The 25,449-nt window shown below is 37.6% G+C and overlaps 2 protein-coding genes across 3 annotated transcripts; one reads left to right on the plus strand and one right to left on the minus strand.

The window, feature by feature from the left end:
- Positions 1-604: 604 nt before the first annotated feature.
- Positions 605-19,499, plus strand: LOC111338838 (sodium/hydrogen exchanger 6). Of its 2 annotated transcripts, XM_022945374.2 has the most exons (16): positions 605-904; positions 1,984-2,177; positions 4,684-4,761; positions 6,161-6,237; positions 8,361-8,464; positions 9,272-9,377; positions 10,006-10,138; positions 10,755-10,860; positions 11,505-11,593; positions 12,464-12,577; positions 13,318-13,429; positions 14,115-14,268; positions 14,571-14,625; positions 15,455-15,537; positions 16,893-17,001; positions 17,526-19,499. In XM_022945374.2, exons 1-16 carry the CDS (start codon positions 643-645, stop codon positions 17,703-17,705), a joined length of 1,956 nt encoding a protein of 651 aa, XP_022801109.2. In that variant the 5' UTR covers positions 605-642; the 3' UTR covers positions 17,706-19,499. The 2 variants fall into 2 exon arrangements, with proteins under 2 accessions (XP_022801109.2, XP_088584170.1); XM_088728044.1 differs by lacking the exon at positions 17,526-19,499 and having other exon boundaries at positions 606-904; positions 14,571-14,616; positions 15,455-16,898.
- Positions 19,500-20,772: 1,273 nt separating this feature from the next.
- On the minus strand, positions 20,773-21,984 carry LOC111338846 (trace amine-associated receptor 9-like). Its single transcript, XM_022945385.2, has one exon. The coding sequence runs from the start codon at positions 21,982-21,984 to the stop codon at positions 20,773-20,775; it is 1,212 nt and encodes a 403-aa protein (XP_022801120.2).
- Positions 21,985-25,449: the final 3,465 nt, after the last annotated feature.

Consider the following 25,449-nt stretch of genomic DNA (forward strand, 5'->3'; position numbering starts at 1 on the left):
TCTTCTTCTAAATCATAGTATACCGTATACGGGAGGGATATCTCGAGTTTTCACTCTATCCGAAGTTCGCCCCAGGCTTTTCCAATTCTCCCTGATACCAAGACGAGTTCTCCCCTAACGAAAAAAAAACATTAGTCTTAAAACATCACACCTAGGCGAAAAAATTGTATATTTCGGCAGCCACACCGTAGCCACGAGCGCCATTCTTCTTAAGTTCGTGTCGTCGGCGAAGTGTTTTGCATGCAAAACTGAGAATGTAACTCAGTACGCTATTTCTACTTACCCCGTCAAAGAAAATATGAACAAAGTGTTTAATAATAAACGTTCCAACTGGAAATGAACTTAGAGTTGTCAGACTAGATGAAAAAAAAAAAAACAAAACAAAACAAAACAAATAACAAAAAAATATTTGAGTGAGGTTTAATGTGTTTCATTTTGAGTTTTTGGAAATTTTTTTCATTCACGTACTTGATTTAGGCGTGTAAGATTGGCTTGTAGCCTAGCGAAGATGCCTTGAGGTCATGATGTGTTAATAATCCTCGGAAGAGCCTCATCAAGAGCATTTTGCAATAATCGCCAGGACGAGAGGTAATTCATTGGTCGTGCGAGCCTGGATCGAGTCCTGGCATTGGAGGCACCAAAATGGCGGCGGATCGATGGAGTTTATCGGTTCTTGTGTGTGTTTTACTATTTTCATTTTCCACAATCGTAGAAACACAAAATGAGTACGACGATAAAGCTAGAGAGAAGGCAGCTGCTGAGAAAGTGGAGAAATACAGTGCTATCGACTCGGCATTTTTGCTTGTCATGATGTTTTTGTTGATTGTCACCGTGTTAACCGTATGGTTGTTTAAAGTGAAGCGTTTCCGCTTTCTGCACGAGACGGGAGTTTGTATGATATACGGTGAGTTTCTTATAGTAGTTGCGTTTAGTTGAAAACTTCTTAATTTTGCAAATTATTTGAAGTTACATAGGAGCTAAGCGATGTTTGAGCTCTTGACAGATCTGAAACCTTCAGCTGCATCGATTGTTTTACCGCCCACATTGCTGACCCTGCGATGTTTCCGTTTTTCGGCATATTGCCAAAACTTGCCTTCGAAACCGATAAATGTTTGATCCTCGTGGTAAACTTTCATTAACTCATGTTGGAGAACCTTCAACCTTGCATTCAATCTGCATTTGACCACGTAGCAGAGGAAGCGCAGAAGACTTTACGGAATGTTTCAAATTAAGAGATAAAAAGATCACATAGAAACAAAACAAAACGATAACAAAAATAATAGTAATTTTTCAAATTTATTATTTAGAGGTACACTGACATTCTGATACACACTGATAGATTAACACCAATATAAAACAATCACAATCCTACGAAAACAAGACTTTTGAAAATTCACCTGTTTAGTTCGGCAAGACGTCCATGAAACCCCAAACATTAATTGTGCATAGAGTGTTGCATACTGCCCACTGATACAGCTCCACAGTTTCTTTAGGAAACTTGAGTTCTTTATTCTTTTCCTGAGTACCTTATGTACTTTTATCCCCACCCCCCCCCCCCCCTCCACGGTATCTGTGATCACAAAACAATGAATAGGAGAAGGAGAGGTATCACAAAGTTAATGATGAGTGGCAGGGAGGGGGGAGAAGGAGAAGGGGATTATAACACAGTGGTTTCAAAACAAGCTGGCGACCGACTGGAGTTCCGCTGCCTACTTGATTGTATGTCGCTGGCTACTCTGGTCATAACAGTCTGCTTGTGACAAACAATCTCGGCGTTATCACAGCCGCCTACTTTTCCAGTGTTGGCCGCCTACTTCAAAACATTTTGAAACCCCTGATAACAGTAGCGTGAGATTCGTTTCAAATTTCAGTTTTTAATAATTCCTTTAAATTTACAAGGTATATGTTGTGTCGACCACATTTTGTGGGGATTGGTTGTTGGGTAAATTGTGCTATGTTGTCCTTTTTTTTTTTTTTGTCCAGGTATGATAATTGGCTTTCTCATAAAATATATCAGTGGAAATAAAAGAGTGGCAATTTCTCACCCAAACTGTACCATAACCAGTCCAACAAAGAAGCTTTATATCAGTTTATCTAATGGCTCAAAGTATTCATATACATTGCTTGGACAAGTGCAGGATTCTAGCCTTGATCAGGGGAGTGAGTTGGAACAGATGGTAGGTGTAATAAAGTGAATTCATCTGAGAGAATTTACATGCAGATGCTTATAATAAACCAACTTTTAAGGTGTTGTTGTTGTAATTTTTTTTTTTTTTTTTTGCAAAAAAGTAATGTGTTTGGCATCTACTTAGTATAATTATAAATTATGGTACTTGTATAGTTATGTATCTAATATTCTGGCCCTCTGACAGGGTGCAGGAAAAAAATTAAAATTGTGCACTTTTTCAGAGGCAAATTGTGCGGGAGAAAAAGTTAATTGTGTGGGTAATTGTGCAGGATTGCATAATCTTGCGTCGAACAAAATATTTCGTATCCCACTCCCTGTTAAAGTAAACATCGGGTTCTCCTCATAAATCATACCTTTTGTAATATTAATGTGAAATTCCTCCTGTAATGGCTAAATGACTTCTAGATTTACTTTGAATTATTTTTATCGTATTGACTGAACTTTAGAACCTATTTTGAAGCAATTCTTTGTTCATCAAAGCGATCGAAAGAGCTAAACAAAAGCACTTGAGGAGATTGCCCCATAATTTGAGTTCGCTAGTAAAAGTTACTGTCGATGGAAGCTGTGTTTTCTTATTCCACTACGATTTACGAAAGTCTTAATATCTGACAACCCATTCGTCCTATAAATGCCAAGAATAAACATTCCTTTTTTCCACTTTGAATGAGAAAGCCACAACGCCAGTGGCCTTATTCAACAACACCTCTGATTCATTATTTGAAAAGCATAGGCACAAACCGCCAATAAAAAATAGAGTTAGAAGTAGACTAGTGCCCAGGAAAGCGTAGGCTACAGTAAGAACGCCTTGTTGTTTGAATAACGACGAGTTGTTTGATGAAAGCGTGGAAATGCTAGAGTGTTTTTGAAGGTAAATAGTCTGAAAATAGTCTAAAATATTCTAGAAATCTTGATACTTGACAGAAATACCCGTTTTGATTGAAATTTCAAATAAAAATTTCCGTATTGTGCGGGATTTTGTGAATTTTCATGGATTGTGTGGGATTGTGCGGGTTTGACTGAATTGTGCGGTTCCACACCCGCACACCCAGTCAGAAGACCTGAATATTATATTGTGCATAAATGGAACTGAGCCAATTTGTTCATCAAACTAAGATCAGTACGATGAAAAATCAGTCAGCTGCAAATGTTGTTTTAGGAAAAAAGATTAAAGAATAGACATGTTTTGGTTATATGACATACAGAGAATTCTGGTAAGAGCGATAAGTCACAGTAAGGGGGCACTGTGTCGACCCTCCACATCCTAACATCGGTCTGCATATTCTCCATACTGTTCTCTATACATTTCCTAAGGCACTGACAAGGAGAATTTGTTTAAAAGTCAACAGGTTCTTTAGTAGGGAATTGTTTCCAATATTCTCATGACCTTAAATGCTTGATTCTGGGGTGATATTTTAAGGAGAAACTAGATGTTGGTCACTATTTGGCAGGGCTGTGGTGTAGCAGCACCTGCTGGCTCATGGCACCTTACTTTTGCTCTTTGGTGACTCAGGAATCTTAGTTTTTTCATAAAAAGCATATGCAGGGCACCCTGGATTGTAAGAGTTTCAAAGCACTGGGCTCCCTTCAATTTTTCACAGAGCACAGCCTAATGTTTGGGGTCAAAGGGTTAAAAAGGGATTTACTGTTTTTAGAGTACAAGTTATCACATGCAGGGTGGGGTTGTTCTAAAGGTGGATAACTTTATACAATGGATAAATGGCTATCCAGTGGATACAAGGGTAGGATAAAGCCTGCTTACAAGCCAAGTGGCCCATCTGGCTGGCACTTAACTCTGGTTTCTATAGCATGAAGCAACTAGGAGTATTTGTACCCCTGGATGGAATGCTAGTCCATTGCAAGGTTACCCCCCCCCTCCCCTGCCATTAAATTCACCAGTACCCATTTATTCTCCTGGGTGAAGAGGGGCACTGTGAGAGCAAAGTGTCTTTCGCAAGAACACAACACGTGTCCCTGGGCCGGGGCTTGAACCCGAAGCACTCAATCTGAAGTCAAGGGCACTAACTATGAGGCCACTATGCCATCTAATCCAGTGGATAAGTGGTGACAAAATGAACCCTGCTATCTAGTAAATAGAGATTCATCTAGCGGATAACGTCATCCATCCTTTGAACAGCCAGGGCCTGGGCAGTAAGGAACTCAAAATTTTTCGCAGGGCTTGACAGTAACTTTTCGACTCACTTGCCAAGTGGCTGGTGACATCTTAGGTGTTACAACAATTTCAGTTTGTTTACCAGCCAAACTGGCCAGTGGAAATTGAAAACCACTTGCCTGAATTTCTTCTAGTCTGTGGCTAGGGGGCTACCATTATTGTTGAGCCCTGTTTTGCCTAAATAAAATAAATGACTCTTTTTATAAACAGTACAATAATATAATATTTTTGTTATCAGTAAGCACTACTTTGTTGATCCCAAATGAAAGTTTAAAGCATTTTTGCAAGGTACAATGAACATTTTTCCTTCTTCATCTTCTTGCAGGCTGTATTTGACCCTGAAATATTTTTCTACGTTCTACTGCCACCAATTATATTCTATGCTGGATATGACATGAAAAAGGTGATAACTAAATAAACTTTTGTTGTAATCTATATGCAATATCTACATGTTAGTGATTCAAATTTTTTTGTCTTGAAGTTAAACATGTTTCTTGATGTGTACTTCACTTTGTAAGGTTTACTTGCTCCAATAAGCCCACTCATTCTCACACATTCCCTCTCTTATATTTGTATCTTGTATTTGTTTTGCTTCATTTTACTGTAGGAAAAAATGTAATTAAAGTAAAGGGCATCTAATTAGCTTGCTAAATTATGCCCTTTGCCCTTCTTCATCCTCTTATCTTACTCGTAATTATTCATTAGTCTCTAATTTGTTGAAATGGAGGAAAAAAATAAATACAAATACAATACAAATACATTCTTGAATGGTATAAGTATGATATAGATCATATATCATCAGAATATAGAAGAAAATTTCATAGGTTATCTTTTATTTTTAATTATAAATTACTACAAAAAATAATGATTTTAATTATGATAATATTAAGCGTGAGGAAATTCATGTCCATAATACAATTAAGAAATAAATCTATGTTTTCTCTCCCTACAATAAAAACTAAGTAGGGGAAATCTAAGTCGGCTCATATGTTTTTTAATGAATGGAACTCTTTAATTGGATCACGCTGTGGACATCGGTAAATTATAGGATTTTTAAGAAACAATATTTTGATAATATATAACCTTTTCTTCTTTCTGTCCATTAATATAATATTCAGTTTTCATTAATTTATTTTTTCTATCTTAATTCTATTTTTTCAATGTATTTAGTTCTTGTACCTCGAATATTTTACAATTATGGCATTGTAATTAACTTATTTTTATATGGAGGTCCCACGTGGAAACCACCCAAGGGTGATGTGGTTTCCTCCTTAAATAAAGTTTCACTCACACTTCACTTGCTTTTATTTATTGTATAGATACTGATAAAATACTAGGATTTTTCCTTGTACTGAAAATTAAATCTTCATTTCATGCTGTTAAGATACTATTTGTTATCTTTCACGTGTGAGGATATTGGTGTTGCCATGGTTACTAACATGATAAGCCAATTACAAGAGAGCTTACCACTCAGGTGTGCAGCTGGTTCTTTTGAAATTTTCTTTTGGAATAGAAAATATAAATTATTATTGTCTTTATTTCTCCTTTATAACTTTATATCCGAGTTTCATAACATTCTTGTGACAGGCATTTTGGGGTAGGTGATGACTTAAATTGCACTATTTTGCTGTTTTGAAAATGAATAAAAAAAAGTGGTGTTTTATGTGGAAATTTCATCAGTATCTATAAAATAAACAGAACATTGCATGCTCACTCATGAGAGATACTTAGAGCACTTGAAGATAAAATTTGTATCCCCGTGCAGCAATGTAATATCACCTGTATCTATACTACACTTTCAGCGCTTTTTTTTCCGAAACATTGGTGCCATCCTAACATACGCATTTGTTGGAACAACTATATCGTGCATTGTGTTTGGGTGAGTAGATTTGGTACAAAGTTCTTTATGTTTGACAACATTCATGGTGTAATATTTATTTATTGTTCTTGTTGTGTTTTTTGTAAAAATATGATGCTTACATTACACCTACAGGACTAATGATGTGATCTCTTTAACACACCCATCTCTCTCTAATGAGAAGAAAAAGTTCACTGTATGTTTTATGGAAAGGAAAATGACAAATTAAATTGGGTGTGAATTTTATACAGTGTTCAGGGCTCGCAAAAACCCCCTTCCGGTCGTCCAGGACAAGTAGATTTTCCCTTCGGGCAAGTAACTTTCTCTCCTTCCTTGCCCGATGGGCAAGGACCCAATGGGCAAGCCGTTCGCTGAATAAATTTTTGATAATGATTTTGGGAAGAAAAGGTAAGCTTTAGGCCCAAGGGTAATCAAGTGTTTAGATGAAGGTTGACGAAAATTACAATTTATAGTGTTGTTTTTTTGATTGCGTGACGTGCACTCACAGCTCAGAAGTGGTTGCCTAGCACGTGATCAAAATCTTCCCCGATCAAATTTCTTTCAAGGATGAAAATAACCGTGTTGGGAACAAAAATGCTGTGGTTATTTCTGAATTGTAGCAATTTCCTGCGAGAATGTTTCAGTTTCTCTGTACAAAACTTAACTCAACAGTGATATATCAAATTAAAAGTGTAGAAATTGTACGTGAAAACTGAGAAGTCGCATATTTTTACCACGAAAACGAAGCTAGCCCTTTGGTTCTAAAATCCAGGTAAAATCCAGGTAAAATCCAGGTAAATCTCTGTTCCTGAATTATTAATTAGTTTGCTAACTTGGGCAAGCAGGGAAGTGCCCTGGGCAAGCAAAACTTAAGGGTTACTTGCCCAATGGGCAAGGTGTAATTCAAATAATTTTCGAGCCCTGGTGTTGTGATTAATACTAAAACGTTATCTTTGTCTTTGTCCTATAAAAACGTCCTTCTACATTTCTTTACCAAGCTCAAAGCTTACCATTTTTCTAATTCTTTACAAAACCATGACGATTTAACATTGCTGATCTTAGCAGTATGCAAGATGCATGTCATATATATATATATTTAGTATAATTTCAGAGCTGAGCAAAGAGTTTCCAGCAATCTGATTGGTCAAGTGGTTCCTTATATGACGCTATATAAACCACTCCACGCGGTTTATACAAAATGTTAAAATAAAATGTTAATAAATGTTATGAAAATGTTATGATTTTAGAAATTTCTCTGCTGTTCCGCTCTGAAATTATTCTAAAACATTTATTCGTCTCAGGTTCGGGGATTATTCGATGATATTCACCTCACCTTCAGCAAATAATTGTTAATTATTAAACGACTTGGGAAGTCAGAGGGCCAACAACTAAAGTCAACCAATCAAAATGCTCTATTGCCGGTCAATATTCTCTCAGTATTGGACTGGGCACTGTCCCGAATGGTCCTGAATGGTCCCGAATGATACCGCACTTGTGTCCCTTTGAACTTCAGTTGTGTAATAAATCTCTTATTAACCAAGCTTGCTTGGCACTGTACTGAAAGAATATCAGCCCTCGGTCTTTTTTGTATGGACCTCACTGCGCTCGGTCCATACTGTCAAGACCTCGGGCCGATATTCTCCCAGTACGACCCTCGCGCTTGGTTAATAAGATATATTTATGAACTTTGTAATGGGCCTAATGCTCACCATAAGGTCTCTGTGGCTCAATGGTAGAGCATCAGAATGTGGAATCTGAAGGTCTGAGGTTTTGATTCCACATAGGGACTCAGAATTTTATTTTGTCCCACGCTTGTGATTAGATAAAAAAAACATCTTTCTAAAACCAAAGTTATGACAGCCAATCAGAGGAAAAGTAACCAAGGGACAATGAGAACATTAAGGAGAGACAAGTTGTGATTGGTTTTAATTTGATTTGATAGGTTGAGAAGTTGGTACAGGTTTTGAGACAACCAATCAAAGTGTAAAGTAAAGGGAAAAGCAGTAAAAGTAATCCTAGATAAAGCTAGAACCTCAATTGAAAATTTGCTTAGTTTAAAGGAGTAAGAAATACTGTAAAAATACTTTGAATAATTATTCTTCTCTTGTTAATTACAGCTTGTGGTTATTTTTCTAATTAAACAGGGGGACAATATATGCCTACACAAAGTTTGATTCTAGTGTAGTGGAAGGTTTTGATTTCCTGGAATGCCTCATATTTGGATCACTGATTTCAGCCACAGATCCAGGTTTGTGGGACCTACAGTATACAGTATATAAAAATGGGACTGGCTGCTTAAGGCAATATTAGCCCAGTCTTGTTTATTATTTTCTTCCTTTAAAAGCACACACAACCCACAATTCCTCTATTCGCTCCGACGAAGGGCTAACGCTCGAAACGTCAGCTTTTGTAATCGTTACGGTGGCCAATTTACCACTTCAACTTTGTTGATATATCCAAGTTATTTCGTTAATCCCACTGACGCAGCCCCAAACAGTTTCTTTCAAAACTATCAGCCTTTATTATTTGTTCAGTTACCCTTCAGGTTTTTTTCAATGCAATTTAAGCGAGATCTTGTTTGTCAGATTATTGCATGTACAAGTCCAAACAAACCACACCATACATGTGGTCCAAACAAAGAAATTCAGTAAAACAGATTAACTTTGTTTTCATTACAAGAGATGACTGTCAGTTCAGATCAGGTCTAATTGGCTGATCTAGGATACAGATACATATATTGTGTACTAGGCTGTGATAAAGTTTGTTTTAAATGCTCTTTCCTTAAATAGAAATAGAGTACAGTAAACTAGTTTTTTCTTTACCTCACTCCACTTGTTCTCATTACCTGATAACCTGAACTCCCACCTACTCAAACATTTTTACTTCCCCTTTTAGTTTATTGCTTACTTGGGTTACTGAAAGATACTGGGTCCTAGAACCTTTTTCATATCCCTATTCTCTTCCTAATGTTAAGTTTTAAGTTTACGCCCTCTGCATATCCATCTTAAACATAATTGTAATACATGACCGTGTTTTTCTGTGATTTGTTTTGCAGTTACAGTGCTGGCCATTTTCCATGACCTGCATGTGGATGTGGATCTGTATGCTTTGGTGTTTGGTGAAAGTGTCATGAATGATGCCGTGGCCATTGTTCTTTTCAGGTAAAGAAGCAGTGTTTATCAGAATCAAAGTTTGAATGATGTCTCTTTAACATAATAGAATTGCATGTTGAATTGAGTGCACAGCATACTGTAGTTGATGTATTAGTTAGCTGAATCACAAATAAAGCTACTGACTGTGCATTATTAATGATTCCAAAAACAACAAAGAAACATGCTTTTTGATGCAGCTCTTGTAATACATAGATCCAGTGTACAGCATTAACTGTGTACAGCAACAAAGACCTCACCATCCACATTTGTACAAAACCTGTGTCAATTACTTGTACATAGTTTTTACTTTGAAGTTGCACATGAATTATGCCTTTGATAATGATAATTATAATAATGATGATATCATATTACTTTCTTTGTGTGCATTAGAGCTATTCCCAGAGATAATTTGGATATATTAACTAAGTTGAAATTGTAAATTGGCCACCGTAACGAGTTAAAAAGCTGACGTTTCGAGCGTTGGCCCTTCGTTGGAGCGAATCATTCAGTACATGTAACAACTGAAACATACAGCGGCAGTAGCTCTACATTTACATGCTGTGTCATGTGCTGTTTGAAATGAGTTTAATCAAAATCTCAGATGCCAATTGCTATTTAGTGCTGTTTTCCTTTTCAGATCTGTAGAGACATATTTGGATAAAGGCAGTGGCTTTCAAGTTAATCGTCTCTTTGAGTCAGTGGGTGTGTTCATTGGTGTTTTCTCAGGTTCTTTCTTTCTTGGTTTTGGTATGGGTCTTGTTACGGCTCTTGTATCCTTTAACTGCAGTTTATTTAATGTAATTAAGACCAATGGGGGATAAAATCTTGGGACACTTTAGGTGATATTCCAAAAATCAAGCCCCTCCTTCCTTGCCCTCTCCCTAAAATAATGATGAATTTTGTGTGCTCTTTCTTTTTTTTTGGGGGGGGGGGAGGGGGGAAGCTTTTGATATCTGTCTCAAGGAGTTGTGATGTCCATTGTAGCTACAGAGGCCTCAGGCTGTTTACACGTCCATGTATCATCGAGTGTGGCATGGGGTTAACACTACGAGCAGTACCTCCTTTTCGAAAAAGTCGGTTGCATGAGGTAAAATGAAAATCAGTGATAAAAATTGCTGTTTGCTACGGGAGCTCCATGAGTGTGACGTGCTAACAGCCTTTTATTTTCACTGATTTTTTTTTTTTTTTTTTTTTTTTTTTAAACTCAGGTAGAAAAGAAGGGTCTACTCGTAGTCTAGAACTCTGGCTGAAGCATGTGATTAAAAAGTGATTGAAAGGAAAGTGGTGGGTCGTTAAAGTGGTGGGTCTTTAGCTTCAGTTTCTTAATTCAGTAGGATTTGCAGAATATTTTATGGTTTTAGACCCTTAACATCACACCAAAAATAGGTGACAAAACTCACCAAACTGTCAGACTTTCCTCTGTTGGAGACAGCCTTGTTCTTTCTTCTGTCATGGACCACATTTCTCATGGCAGAGGCAGCCAATCTAACAGGTAACTTTCTAACAATTCATGGAGGAAAACCGTATTAGCCAGGTAATCATGTTTAAAAAATTAATGTTGGGAATGTAGTAAATAAAGAAAGCACTCGCAGGTAATTCTATACTGTGATTTTTATTATTACCATAGATTTGAGAATTAGTTTTCACTTAAGTGATCAGCAATTTGCTCATAGCAGGCAAAACGCCACATGATGGATGTCTTGTCGTTTTAGCCCTGTTAGTTACTTATTTTGTTTGTTTCTTTTTTCTTTTTTTGGAAATTGTAATGCTTATGATTAATTTGTAACAAGACGTCGCGTCGTCCAGCTCAGTCGGTAATCATATTCGTAACTAGAGAGACTTAGCATCACGTTTACTTGAAAACTGAACGGCAAGAGTGACCACGTGACCTTGATTTTCCTGCCATTTTTTCACGTTTGCCGGTTGCGCTTTGCCGTTTCTTCGTGAAAGTAACCTGTTTCGCGTTTGCCATGTACGTAAGATTTAGCTTCCCTTTTTCTCTCACAAAGTAGAAGTTATTGCCGGATAAAAGCCACCAAAACTTTATTAGTAGTACTATAACCAGTATTATCATTATCATATCCATGTGCATTGTTATTGAAACTGTACAATCATTTTCATGCTGTTTTCTTCTAGGGATTGTTGCAGTTCTTTTTTGCGGAATATCTCAAGCTCATTACACATATAACAATTTGTCAGAGGAGTCAAAACAGAACACAAAACAGGTACTGTACTTAGAGTAAGTCTGGCTTGTCATTTACATGTGTACTTTACAGTCCCTCGAACCTCGATACTCAATAACAACCTCGATCCTCGATACTCGATCCTGCGAGGATCGAGGCTCGATAGTTATCTCGATCCTCGATCCTGCGAGGATCGAGGCTCGATAGTTATCTCGATACTCGATCCTGCGAGGATCGAGGCTCGATAGTTATCTCGATACTCGATCCTGCGAGGATCGAGGCTCGATAGTTATCTCGATACTCGATCCTGCGAGGATCAAGGCTCGATAGTTATCTCGATACTCGATCCTGCGAGGATCGAGGCTCGACAGTTACCTCGATACTCGATCCTGCAAGGATCGAGGCTCGATAGTTATCTCGATACTCGATCCTGCGAGGATCGAGGCTCGATATTTATCTCGATACTCGATCCTGCGAGGATCGAGGCTCGATAGTTATCTCGATACTCGATCCTGCGAGGATCGAGGCTCGATAGTTATCTCGATCCTCGATCCTGCGAGGATCGAGGCTCGAGTCGAGTTTTGGGACATTCGAGTTGAGTATCGAGACCCTCAAAACTTGTGGGTAACAAAGGAGTTTCGTGTGATTAGTTTTTCACATGATTTGAAGTTCCTTAACCTTAGTCAAATCCATGGAATGAATATCCATAGAGCGTGCATCGTTGCCGATGGGGCGATGCTTTACTCGAAATATACCCATCATCAAAACATATTATTTAGTTATTATTTTGTATAGCTACAGGGTTATATATACCACATGGTAAATTGATGCAAACTATACCAGTGGGGGATTTCCAGCTCTTTCTACCGAAAACAAGCTAACCATGATATAATTTCCAACATTTCTTTGCAGACTTTTGCACTCTTAAATTTTCTAGCGGAGAGTTTTATATTTTCGTACATGGGGTTATCTCTCTTCACCTTTCAACATCATCAGTGGAATTTTGGATTTATATCATGGACATTTGTATCTTTTTCATTGATTTAAATGATACAATGTGGTCACAATGACTGGGAAAGGAACAGCTGATAACACTGATAACTGCTCTACATTCGCAAATGAGAGTAAACGGCTAAAATTTTCAGTAGTTTAGATAATAATTATTGACGGGATGGTGTCAGCATCTTTGATTAGGAAAAAAAAAGATGTAAAAATAAAACAGTAGCGCTCATGTGAATTTGTAGAGAAAACATTTTTGAACTGTTAGCTTTTAAATCAATTGTTTCTCTATTTTACAGTGTATTGTTATTTTTGTTAATGTTTTAAGATTTGTTATACCCTGAATAGTAGACACAAACAGTCTGTGTCCTCTGTGCTACAAACGACTCAGTTTATACAGAGCTACATGTAGTTTGTTTGACGGGCTATGAAAGGCGGAAAATCAGAGATGAAAGCAACGGCGCAGTAGTTTATTTTGAGAGCTCCACGAGAGAGAACACAATCTTTTGCTTCTGTGTTCACTCTTTATGACATAGTTAAATTATCAGGAGTTTCTTTCGGTCAATCGGTTTGAAACGATTTTATAGCTAATGGCTGTTTTGCACCGCAAAAGAATTAGCTATAAACTATGGATTGCCAGTACACTTGTTTAACTACTAACATACCTAAGCAAGAGCCCGCTCAGTGTCATGCTGTGACGTTATCTTAATGTTTGAATGTTTCTTGGTCTTTCATCTGTTACTGATTCTTAACTCTTCGTTGTGCAGCTTGCCATGACTCTAGGAAGGCTTTTAAACGTTTATCCATTATCATTTTTACTAAATTTGGGAAGACACAGAAAGATTAGTTACAAATTTCAGCACATGATGGTGTTTGCAGGTTAGTGATGTGCTAGTTGTATTTTCAAGGAAAGTGATGTATGAGCAGGGTAGCATTATCAAGGACAGTCAGTGCTCTACGTGGAGTCCAGGGTCCAGTTGTTCAAAGAACGGATAACGCTATCCAACGGATAAATCGCTATCCAGTGTATAAGTGTTGGCGAAACATACTGTGCTATCCACCGGATAGAGATTTACCCATTGCATAGCGTTGGCCACCCTTTAAAAATGTGGGGCCAGTTTGGGAGTCCGATCTGTTAGCTGCTTGTGTGATTACACGCACAATGGGAAGACACAACATCCTGTTCCAAGTTAATCAAGTTTGTAACCAAAATTAAGAAACACACTATGGGTTAATCCTCTTTTATGAATGAAAACACGACACGAGTGACTGAACTGGTGTGGAGCTCGTGTTAAGTGCTCGATTGTTTTTGTCCTTCTGCCAAAAAAGGCGGTAAAACTGAACGAAGTATAGCTTAGGCAGTCCTCGGGGAATTAATTTCAAATCGACCAAGTGTGAGGTTCTTGCTTTTGTCTACGAGTGACTGACCCGAATGCACTTACCTTAAGCGTCTGACTCAGTTGAGTCATGTCTGCTTACTCAAGCTTACTCAGAGCTCTTTTTCACTCCCAATCTTCCATAGTGTATCAGTATTATTTTTACACCTTTTATCCGTTTGATGTAGGTTTGCGAGGTGCCGTTGCATTCGCTTTGGCCATGCGTAACACGGAATCAGTTCCTCGTCAGATGATGTTGACTTCAGTGCTAGTTGTGGTTTTAGTAACTGTTATTTTCAATGGAGGTGCCACCATGTCGGTACTCTCAGCTTTAAAGATAAGGTAAGATACCATTTAAAACATAGGGCAACAAAATCCAAGTAAAGACATGTTCATTTGCAGGAATTTGTCAAAGTCGTTTAGAAATCACTTCTGTCCCTTGCGATCTAATTTGCTCTCAGATTTCCGAGTAACTCACTGGTCATTCTCCTAAGAATAGCTCCAATTTCTAGAAGAAAACATTCATTTGTTGAGAGAATTCAGTACTTTTCTTTGAACGATGGAATCACAGTATGTGTAGTCCAAAATTGTGTTCTGTTACTGTTTAAAACCAATTTTAAAAGTAAATTCCATGTGTTTTTCAGAGTCGGCGTGGATCCGGAAGAAGAGAAGCAGTCTACCTATGTTTCGGTCAGCACTGTATGTTCTTTCCGTATAAGTGTTCCACGTTACTTGCTAACGCCTTTATCGAGGCTACCAGAGATAATTAACTTGGAGACCACAAAATAACTAAAAAGAGAGTACAGTAGAGTCTCTTTTGCTCCGAGGAGTGTGGCCATGAATCCGTTTCTACCTAAATCTTGCTTTCATCTTTCTCCTCTGTGATTACCTCTTCCACCTCCTACTGAACTAGCAAAGGCAGCCATCACTTTATTTTTTCTCAAGACGTCAAATGTGCTATATTGTTTTTCTTGTTACGATATGGTTGGTCGCACAGTTAAGCCATTTTTTTTCGTCACTGCTCTGTCCAGTCCTCCTCTGGCTACAGAGGATTGTTTCATTTACACTCTATAAACGCAAAATTTTTACTCTCATTCGCTCTGACGAAGGGCTAACGTTCGAAACGTTAGCTTTGAAACTCTTTACGGTGGTCAATTGTATTCTCAACTCCGTTGTTAAAACCTAAATTACCTTATTTTACCTCTGTAGAGAGACGTGTTCAGTTTGGCATTAAAGAATTTACCAAATATAGAAAATTTGTTAGGTTTTTGTGAGCCTGTTCCTTTTTAATTCGATGAAATCATTCTGTCGAGGTCACTTTTGTTTTTGTAATTATTGCTATTCATTTTGATTATGAATTATTATTATTATTATTCAATGTTTGAAACTAAGTTTTTAGCTGCTTTACATCAATGTTAGAACTAAGAGTTACTTGTAAAATAGTTCAAGATATTTTCAGTTTGTAACTGTCTATTATTTGACCACCGGTGAATTTTCTTTTCTTTTTTTTATTGTTTAAATCTTGTAGAATGGAGACGAAAATCTTAGATCTGCGCAGACTCATTACGAAAGAGCGTGGATCTTCAGAAAGTGGTACGACTTTGATGTCAAATATCCTTTTGTGAAAGAGTTGCATTTCCTGCGATGCATGCCTCTGGAATAACCTCCTTGAGATTGGTGCTGTTGCATACAGCAAAGTGCATTGTACATGTCAGTAACTTTTTATTGGAACGGTTCAACAAATTAAGTTCGTTTGTTTTCTTTGGTTTATGGAGGTTTCGCCTTTTTCAAATTTGCCCCCTACCACCTTTGTAAGTTCGCCCCTTGAAGCAAAGCGGGTTCGCCCCCACTTATACCAGTTTTATGGCATGGATGGAACTACTGAGAAGATTATTCAAGACCGATCAATTTAATTCTGGAATGATTACATGTTTTGGTTGAATGATCGCAATTTAGTTTCTTATTGGATTTGTTGGAAACTTTACTCTATAAACTGGGTGAAAAGGCCTCACCAAAGTTATAGAGGTCATATCATTATATTGATTATAGTAAACTGCATTTAGAATGTAGTCAAGATTCCTGACTCGTTGATTAGTACGCTCATTAGCTTTTTTGGCGCAGGTCGCTGAGAAAAACAGCACGAAGGGGTATGTTTACAAAACTGTTGGTGTTTTATTATTAAAACAAGGGTGATTGGCAAATGGCCCTATAACGAACTAAAGTACATACCTACGGTCATTTCTCATGTTAATGAGCTCGGCTTTAGAGTGTTCTTTTGTAGGCTCCAGGTAAGTTTTTGATGAAGTATAACCTGTGCTGTTTATCAGAAATTTAAGTGCTTTTAACTGAATTTCTAACTTCTATTGACGCGTTTTGAAGGAATGGCCTTGATTAAGCTTCTACGTGGCCTAGACTCGCAAAGAAGACAAGCTTTATGTCTGCAGTAAATAAATTATGTGCTTTGTAGAGGCCATTTTGAAAAACCGAAACCCTGCTGTCAATATGAGGCCTGGAAGACCAGTTGGTAGTGGCAGTCAACCACTGTTTGGATGGCACGGGTCCAATCGAGATTGGTTGAATTCTGAAGTTTCTTTACCGACTTCAAGTCGGTTTTTCTGCATTGGCTCAATTGGCTCAATTTTATTCAAGGCGCGTCATAAGGAGTGTTTGCGCTTTTGAATATGCGCTTTTGAATATTTTATTGGAAAAGCGCAATACAAATAATAAATAAATGTTGTTATTGTTATTGCTGTTGTAATTTTATTACAAATTTTCTCGCAGCTTTCGACAAACGAGAGGGAATGGGATAAAGGAAGAAACCCACTTTCCTTCTTTCGCGCTCCTCTCTCCCAACTTCCCGCTTGCTTTACAGCAGAGCAGAGCACATTACAGCAGAGGTCTTTTTATTACTGTAGGGTAAATGTAGTAAAAGCAACACTTATTTTAATTTCCTTGACAAACGCTACGTATATGAAGCCTATTTTTACTAACTATGGCCAGCCTCTGACAGAGACTTTACCGGGTTGGTGCGGTCCTCTTGCAAGATTCCTCTCAAGATCACGGCCTGATGCAAAGGTACGGTTTCAAATTCGGGCAGAGGGGATTTCTAGATTAATGAATTTTTAATCGTTTGTCTCACGATGTAAGAGTCCGCATGCTAATCAATTGTGAATTGGTCGCAACGTTTCGACTGCTACACTGCTAGTCTTTGTCAGGCGACGAGGTCAAAGGTTTATACTTGTCACTTTTTATAGCACCTTGGATCGTTGTTATCGCTTTTAAATTCTTTAGTTCCTCCTCTAGTTTAGTGCCACGTTTCTTTGGTTCACACGCGAGACTTACAAAGTGACAAGTGTGGACGTTTCTTAGCTCTGTCACCCAGGCACCCAGGAGCATCAATTAGTGCTAGTTAACTGTTATTATTGAACCTGGAGAAATGCAGAGAAGAAGGGGGGGGGGGGGTTAACCTGCGATTTGCTGGCATTTCATCCAGGGGAAGTAGACGTCCTCTCAGGGACGATCTACGGTTCTTACATGCAACTTACATCCACAATGAAAGGTTACCCGGCTAAGCTTTTACTGGTTTTGTTTTAATGTAGACAGAAACCGTGGCAACAGATAGCGACGAAGACATGCTCAATATAAATGGACAACTGAGTTTTACCAGCGAAGTAATGGTCAGACCTGCAAGCGGCAGTGTGAACAGCGGTGAGCCACCTGACCAGATGAGGGAAGGCGACCTGGGACTAGGTGCTGAGCAAATGACAACCAGGGCATGAATAATTTTATCAAACAAAAGGTTTCTGTAAGTGCTTGACTATAACAACAAAAGTTTACCCCCTTGGAGTCAAAAACAACAGTTAATCGCCAAGTTTCAGCCTCAGATGAGTGCTTATCAATTAGCCTATAACTTAGAAAAAACCTGCTTCTCTTGGTGAAATATGACTACGTCTAGGAAAAACGTGTTTTTTTTTTTTTACTTGCCGTTAAAACTGGAATTACTTCTGGCATACTTAGCCGCGTAGGCTTATGCTGTTTATTTTGCTTCTCACCCACTGAAAATGTCGGGATCCTACAGTCTAACGTTTATAGCCTCCCATGTAGTATTCTTAGAAAGTCGCTACACTTAGTCACAAAAGAATCGTATTTCTTGCCATTTTGTTGCTAGATCCATGCGTTTCCTATTGGCCATTTTCGATATATTGAGATTCTATCACGGCTCCGAGACTTGGGGGAATTTAACAAAAAAGATTAGTCCTTCTTCCCTCGACCTCGATGTGATTTTTTTTTGTTTTATTCCCCCCAAGCCTCGGAGCCAGTGAATTTTAGTATGCCGAAAATGGTCTCTCATTTCCAGTTTCTTATTTTTTCAAGCCATTTACCATTGAAGCGGTGTGAACGATGCCCGGTTCACGAACGGTTTAGATTTCAGATCTTAAGAAAGCAATTTTGATTGGCGGGGTTGCTGTTATAGAATGTCGGTTGCGGGCTCGCAAGTAACTGTTCAGGGTTACGTAACGCGTTGGAATGGACGTGCAATGAATTTGCAAATGGCGACTTCAGAGGGAGTTTAAAAACCGTCAAGTATTTACAATTTTTGTCCCCTTAATGGGATTCATAATTTTGAAGTAGTCTTTCCTCTCGTAACAATTTATTAGAGAGGAGTAATATTAAATGGCTGATCGTTTGAAAACATGTTTAATTCAGTCCCAACAGGGACAAGAAATTTCTTGCAAAGTCTGTTAATTTACTGATAAAAATAAAGATGAGATAGGAATTAAATTTAATTTCAATTACATCATTGATAGTCAAATTTTTTAAAATACCAGAAATTGCTTATGAAGGTGATATTTGTCATATGGGGAACACTTCATGTCTAAAAGCAAATCGACTACTCAACCTTCTGACTTTACTAATTAATATAAAGCGACAAAACTGGGATAAGCTCTCAAAGTCATAGTTAAAAAGTGATCTCTCTGAGGAAAAAATTAATTTAAAATTGAACATCTTATTTTAAAGATTGTACCTGTTGAGACTAGCTTGTCTATTTGTTTTGAATCATGTCTAAAAATGTTGAACGTAGGTGATAACTCCTTAAACTTAGTAAGCTTTTTATTTCTAGTTTTTCTATCTGTACATAAGGTCATAGGTCACAATTGTTTTCCTTCAAGTAAAGCAATTTTTTCTAGCTGTTATGCGAGAAATTGTATTTGAAAGGAATTAAGTCATTCAGTTGATGCAAATTTAACGTGATTTTAATGAAATTCTCTATTTACACCACTTTGCCTGGAGGAAGTTAAAACATAAGAAGATTTTCCTATTAAAAATCGCTCAGATTGTAATTAATAGAATAATCCATAGAACACTCTCGTCATACTTTTTTTTTCTATCGTTCACGGCATATCGGTACTATTACGTGATAGCACCTTCATCTTCAATATTTAGTTCTTAGTCTCAAAACATTAGATCTTAAGAGAAAGATATCAACTAAGCCACCAATAATTTGTATGAGAGATTTGATATCTTGCGAAAATGTATTTTTCTCAAATAAAGAGTAATAGCTTATTATCAAACTTTGTTCGGTTTCACATTTACTTGGAATTGTTTATGGTTTTTTTTATTGTTTTGGGAGTTATTTTTCCGTGGTGTTTTCTTTTTTATCATTATTGTTATTAGACTAGTGTTTCTTTTAGCGCATTTGTGTCACTCACTCAATTTTAGATCGTAACACAAGAAGAAATATTTCCTTGTTTATATTCCGAGCATTTCCATTGTAGAACGAGCACTCAGGTTTGGAGAAAACATCATTTTGGAGAAATATTGTCATTTATTATTTAGGGAGTTTTGTATTGGTCATGAACGTCCTTAATGCACTGTATTGTTTTTTTCGAAAGCAGGTTGAAAACAGTTTGATTTTTTCTTTAATTGATCTAGGTGGAAGGGAAAAAGAAGTGCCCCTATCCATAAAAGTACAAAAACTAATCTATTTTATCATGTTTGCACTGTTAATTTTTTTACGATAACTGTAATTACGATAATTGGAAAATGAAAAAGTCTCAAATTTTAATGTCCTCTTCAGCTACGATTTCCTTCAGTTTATCTCCCTGCAGGAGAAAAAAGAGAGGATGCATTCTACAGGGCTCGCTTTTTTTTTTTTTCTTTTTTCTTAATTTTAAGTCTTTGGAAGGGCTCGTCTCTTATAAAAACTTGGACATTTTTTCTTAATTTTAAGTCTTTGGAAGGGCTCGTCTCTGATAAAAACTTGAACATTTTTGGGGAAACAATTTTATTTTTCTGAATGAACTATTTGAAATGCCAAAGGCACATCAGGAAAAAATAAACAAAAGCCGATTCAGCTCTATGTTAAATATCTCAAGATTAAACTTTAATGGTTGAATAGTTTGTAAAAAAAAAAAAAAAAAAAGAGTTAAATGAAAACAGAAATGAATCAACAAGGTCTAACTCGTTGATGGTACACTTTATCTAACCTCAAACTTGCAATAGAAATTTCACCTGGTATTGCAAAAAAATTTGGTTTTCTCACTACCTCTCTTAAAACTGTGTCACATCAAGTCGTTGGTAATGTTAGACCTTGGAATACGACTTTTCATGTCTCACTGTTCGTTTTGTTTGTTTCTTGCCGTTTTGGAAATAGTCAGAAATATTTACATAAGCCTCATTGTCGCAGGATTTCGACCTCGGTTTTGTACGAGTCAGATCTGTGGAGCTTCTCGGTGAAATTGTTTATTTGGTGTGTGTTCGTAGAGGGTAAACCTTTCCTTTGCTACTTCTCCCTTTACGTTGCTGGGAACTTTTATGTTGGACTGTTGTGATTGCCGTGATAGCTCACGAAGGTTCGTCCGGCGGGGTACCGCATGAAACAACTGAATCACGAGGACACTGATAAAGCGTTAGATCAGAGATGGATCTTCCAAGAGCCGCTTTAGGTCCCTCGTCAACTTTTCCGGCGATGTCAGTGGAGGAGAATGTTTTCTGTATCGAGCTAATTGTTTTCCCGTTGCGTCCTGGTAGCTCTTTGGATGCAGTGCTGGAGTCGTTTTTGTTAGAGGATTGTGCGGCATCAATGGATTGCTGGTTATTCCTTGATGTTTTCATCCCCAACAACCCTTGAACGGCGTTTCGAAAACGACGATCTCTGTAGAAGTACAAGACAGGAGTTAATATAGAATTGAACTGCACGAAAACCTCTGATAGCCGGAATGTGGAGTTCATGCGAAAAACGGGGAAAAAGTTACCCAACGTGGCAATGACGATTGAAGGAACAAACGAAATCAGAAGTCCAGCTGTTAATAAACGAGTTGTCTTAGCAACTTTAGATTCGAGTTTTGCTTTTATCATGCTAGTAACCTGGCTAGTTTGGTTTTGCTTTCGCTTCCGAAGTCCGAGGAACACCATGATGTAAAAATATGCGATGGCGAACAAACAAGTTACAACCAGAATGATTTCAAGTGCAAGCCATTGATCAACAATTTTTCGGTCCACACCAATGATGATCATCGCAACGGTTGGAATCTGTTTGAGGATTGCCAACAGCCAAGCAGTGGCTCCGAGTGTTTTAAGGAGACGTTTGGTTACTTTGTTTCTGTAATCCGTCGAACATTTTATGGCCATGTATCTCTCCCAAGCAATGGCTGTTAAGTGATATAACGAAGAACTGGAGATCAAGAACATCAAGCATTTGTTTACAACTGAATCGAACGTGCACACATGCTCCACTGAAACCTGGGTAAGCATTAGAACATCGACTATGGCAGACATTGGCATAGTTATAGCTCCTGTTGCGAGATCAGTAACAGCCATGCTTCTCAGCAAAATATTGGAGAGTTTTTGCAGTTCTCTGCCTTTCGTCAAAGCTACAATCACCAAAATGTTCAGGAGAGTGGCGATAGGGGCAGCAATGAATATGATGACATCTAAAATCCACGGTAACGTTGTATCGGTGAAATCCCAGATGAGGTACGGAAGTTTTTGGCAGAAGTAGAACGAACTGTTGGCAGAGGTGGAATCATAACTGACTGTTGTGTTATTTGCCGCCATACCGTGACCTGGTGTCACATAAAGGAGCATTTAGCTCCTGAGCTTTTTTTGTTTATCCAAGTTTTTGAAACATTTCCTCTAGTGATTTAGTTCTTTCCTTTCCGCTCCAGTTTCCTTCGCGATGTTTTTGACGGGAATATGACACCAAATTCGACGCTTTTTTCTTTTCGTAGTTCAGTAATTATCTGTAAAGGTACAGAACAGGATGCGTGAATGAGGCAAGTGTCGAAAGGCCACAACTTTTATTTCAATAGGACATTAGCTATATTTTCTTTCTTTTTCCTTTTAAAATTGATGAATTGTTTGGAAAGCTTATGGCATGGATTAGAGCCGATGGGTGCCCTTTAATGGGTTTGAAACGTCACTAATCTCGCTATTGGAAGTGTTTGTAAAGAGGTTGTAAGGAGTTAAGTTGCAACTGTCTAATTGTTCTCGATCTTACTTTAGACAGCGTTTTTTAAGACCATTAGATTAAACCTATCAAAACTCACATTTATTGGACAAAGCTTTCTATATTTTCCTTCGCGCAGACAATTTTAAGGTTGGAAATTTTTGTCGTTCGTAAATTTAACCTTCTATGTAGGTTACTGACCAGTATATTCGTAAAAAAATTTCATTTTCTCTCCTTTAAGCATTTTCTGGTGGTTTTACAGCGAACGAAGGATGATGGCTATATCTTAACGAAATTTTGTTTCAAAGATGTACTTTGATTCTGTCGCGAAGCTGTAGAAAATGTACCTATGAATTAGATTTTCTCTTCAGGCTGCAGCTTAAAAGGCTGATTTCTAAAGAATATCAATCCACTTACCAGGGTAAATTTAATTTAGCCCACAAAGTAATCCACCCTTGCATTGGTTTTGCTCTAATAGCTTTGTGATTGGTTTAGTGATCTCGCGGCCCTCATAAGTAATAAAAGTATAGAACTAAACCAGCTGCTACTTGGACACGGTGTATGTTTTTTCTCTCAGGGCGATTTACATGTTTTAGCACTGTTTTCTCATTGGTCGCATTTAATATCTTCCTTTGATCTCATTGGTCTCTGTGATTATTCAGATCTCAGTGTTACGAAAATTAACCGGAAAACGTTCCATTTTATCGTTAACGCCTACCTTGAGGTGAATTTACGTGGCTCTTTATAAAACAAAAATCAAACCAAACTAGGGGCCATAATGATTTGGTAATTGATAATTTTACTGAGTTGATAATGTGAATTGGTCGCCTTAAAAAATTTAACAATCAACTCTGTTCATAAGAACAAATTATCTTGAAATACCCCCCGCAGAGGCAGCACCACAGTTTCTTTAGAAAATCACCCCCCTTCATTCATTTGAAGGTCATAATCATTAGAAAAGCCCAATTTTTCAGTGGGACGTACGATAAAGAAACCTTTTCATAAAAAGAAGTCTTTTTTTTGTTTGTTTGTTTTTGTTTTTTTCGGTTTAGTCGCCTGCAGGTGCTATTGTGCACCCAACACCCCGTAAGTGACATTTTTTTCTGAACTGTAATCTCGATTCCTTTTCAGCTCTCAGTAAATAGCTTATCAACCACAAAATCAAGGGAATCTCTATACTGTTTATCAAATCCTAGATGAAGTCTGGGCAAACATTTATAGACACGATAGCTGATCTGATGGCCGACGGTTACCCATAAAGCGGCTGTTATGTGTTCGTTGTGTCCTTGCCGAAAAGGGCAATGTTACGGGGCTACTGAATTGAGATTCTGAACCAGCAATGTGTTCGTCTTACATGATTTACCAATCGTGGGCGGAAGTTCAAATTTAAAATGCTCTTGTTTTCACCGTTTAAGAGAAAATAAGAACGAAGGCCTAAAATATGAAAAACAAAAACAAACATAGCTTTTGCCGCAATTGTTGTTCCGTGGGGTTGAGCTTAAAATTCTAATCATCAACACCAATTTTCCGTCATAGGAAAAAACTTAACGAAAAGGAATTGATTACTTGCTTTCCCATTGACATCACGATTAAACCAAACATCAATTAGGGCTCAGAAGCTAGCAAGAAACATGGGCTCTAAATTTTATTCCTATCAGATTTTTCCTCATTGGTTTTGCAGCCTTCCCTGATATCCAGAATTTGCCAGTATTTTTCATCATTGACTAAAACCTTTCTCAAGAAGCCATCTGTTCACCAACAATAGATGCAGTAAAATAATTATGAATTAACTGAACTGATGATCGACTGAACCTTCCGATTGACAACCTTTCTTACCATGCTTCAATAAGCGTTCACTCGCAGCAAACAGCAAACAACGTCAGTGATGAGACGGCGAAAAACAGTTCCAACCTTAGTATGTGTACTTTCATCCACGCACGGATGTGCCTATCTTAAACATTTTCTTTTTTCTTATTACCGACTCACTGCAAGTTAATCGATTACATGTCTGGCCACTTTTACCCAGTCTTTGTAAATCACTTCATATGCAATTCTTCTACCGCAAATTGATAAGCAGGAAGCGAAATATTCGGCTTTTGAATAAAGCAACGATGGCAATTAAAATCAAATGCAATTTGTTCAACACAAGACTCCCAGCTGCTTTATAAACAATGTTAGTCCCACACCATCGTTATTGTAATTTAGTTGGAGTATCAAGCCATTAAGCAAATCTTGAATTTGTGATCGTGCGAAAAGTGTTATCAGGATGATTAGAAAGTGTGTATGTGATGTTAATACCGGTTCTATTTTCAAGAGACTTTCCGAAATTTCACATAAACATTCATTTGACACAGCTAGGTCAGTTGATGTTCTCATCGAAAAAATCTATTCTCCCTCAAAAATTTGAAAATGTTTACATGAGTAACAACCAAACCCGTAACTACAGTACAAGGCACGCAAAGTCCTTTTGTCTACCATTATGTTGAACAAATATTCGGCAATTTTCCGTTTCCCATCAAGGTTCAAAGCTTTTTAGCTCTGTCACACCTGAAATCACTGGCCATTCATCTCTAACATCCTGTGGCAAAAAACTAAATAGATAAATACAATAAAATTAAAAAAAAAAAACTATCAACAACAATTATGAACTCTGCTATTTAATATTTTATCAAAAGGCCGTTCGGCCCCGCTTGCGCAATCCCACAGTGAAAGCTGACTTGTGCTGGGCCGGACGTGAGCCGAGCAGAAAATAACTGCCAGGCCCTCCTGCCCACACGTCGCTTTGTTGCAAAAAATTTAAAGGAAAACAGAAATGAGGAAAAAAAGCCGCGCTTTCTAAGGAATTGTGAGTTTCTTGTATTGACTCGAAAAAAATAAAAGGAACGTCTTAATTGTATCATTTTTAAGCGCTCATTTGGCTGCACTTGCGTGTCTATCGCGTCCTATTTATGTTAGATTTTCAACACTTAGTGGTCATATGATAAGATACTTAATGACTAAGTTTGGTCGTACCGGACGGGTAAATACATAGTATGGCTTTTCAAGACCTTATTTTCAATATCGATCAAGATATT

The sequence above is a fragment of the Stylophora pistillata genome, chromosome 7 (genome assembly GCF_964205215.1).
Source record: "Stylophora pistillata chromosome 7, jaStyPist1.2, whole genome shotgun sequence".
NCBI lineage: Eukaryota > Metazoa > Cnidaria > Anthozoa > Scleractinia > Pocilloporidae > Stylophora > Stylophora pistillata.

Coding starts and splice junctions, on each gene's coding strand:
- LOC111338846 (XM_022945385.2), bottom strand. CDS start 21,984: ATGGCGGCAAATAACACAACAGTCAGTTATGATTCCACCTCTGCCAAC.
- LOC111338838 (XM_022945374.2), top strand. CDS start 643: ATGGCGGCGGATCGATGGAGTTTATCGGTTCTTGTGTGTGTTTTACTA. Junction 12,578..13,317: donor GATTTATATCATGGACATTT/GTATCTTTTTCA, acceptor TTCGTTGTGCAG/CTTGCCATGACTCTAGGAAG. Junction 14,626..15,454: donor CCTATGTTTCGGTCAGCACT/GTATGTTCTTTC, acceptor TAAATCTTGTAG/AATGGAGACGAAAATCTTAG.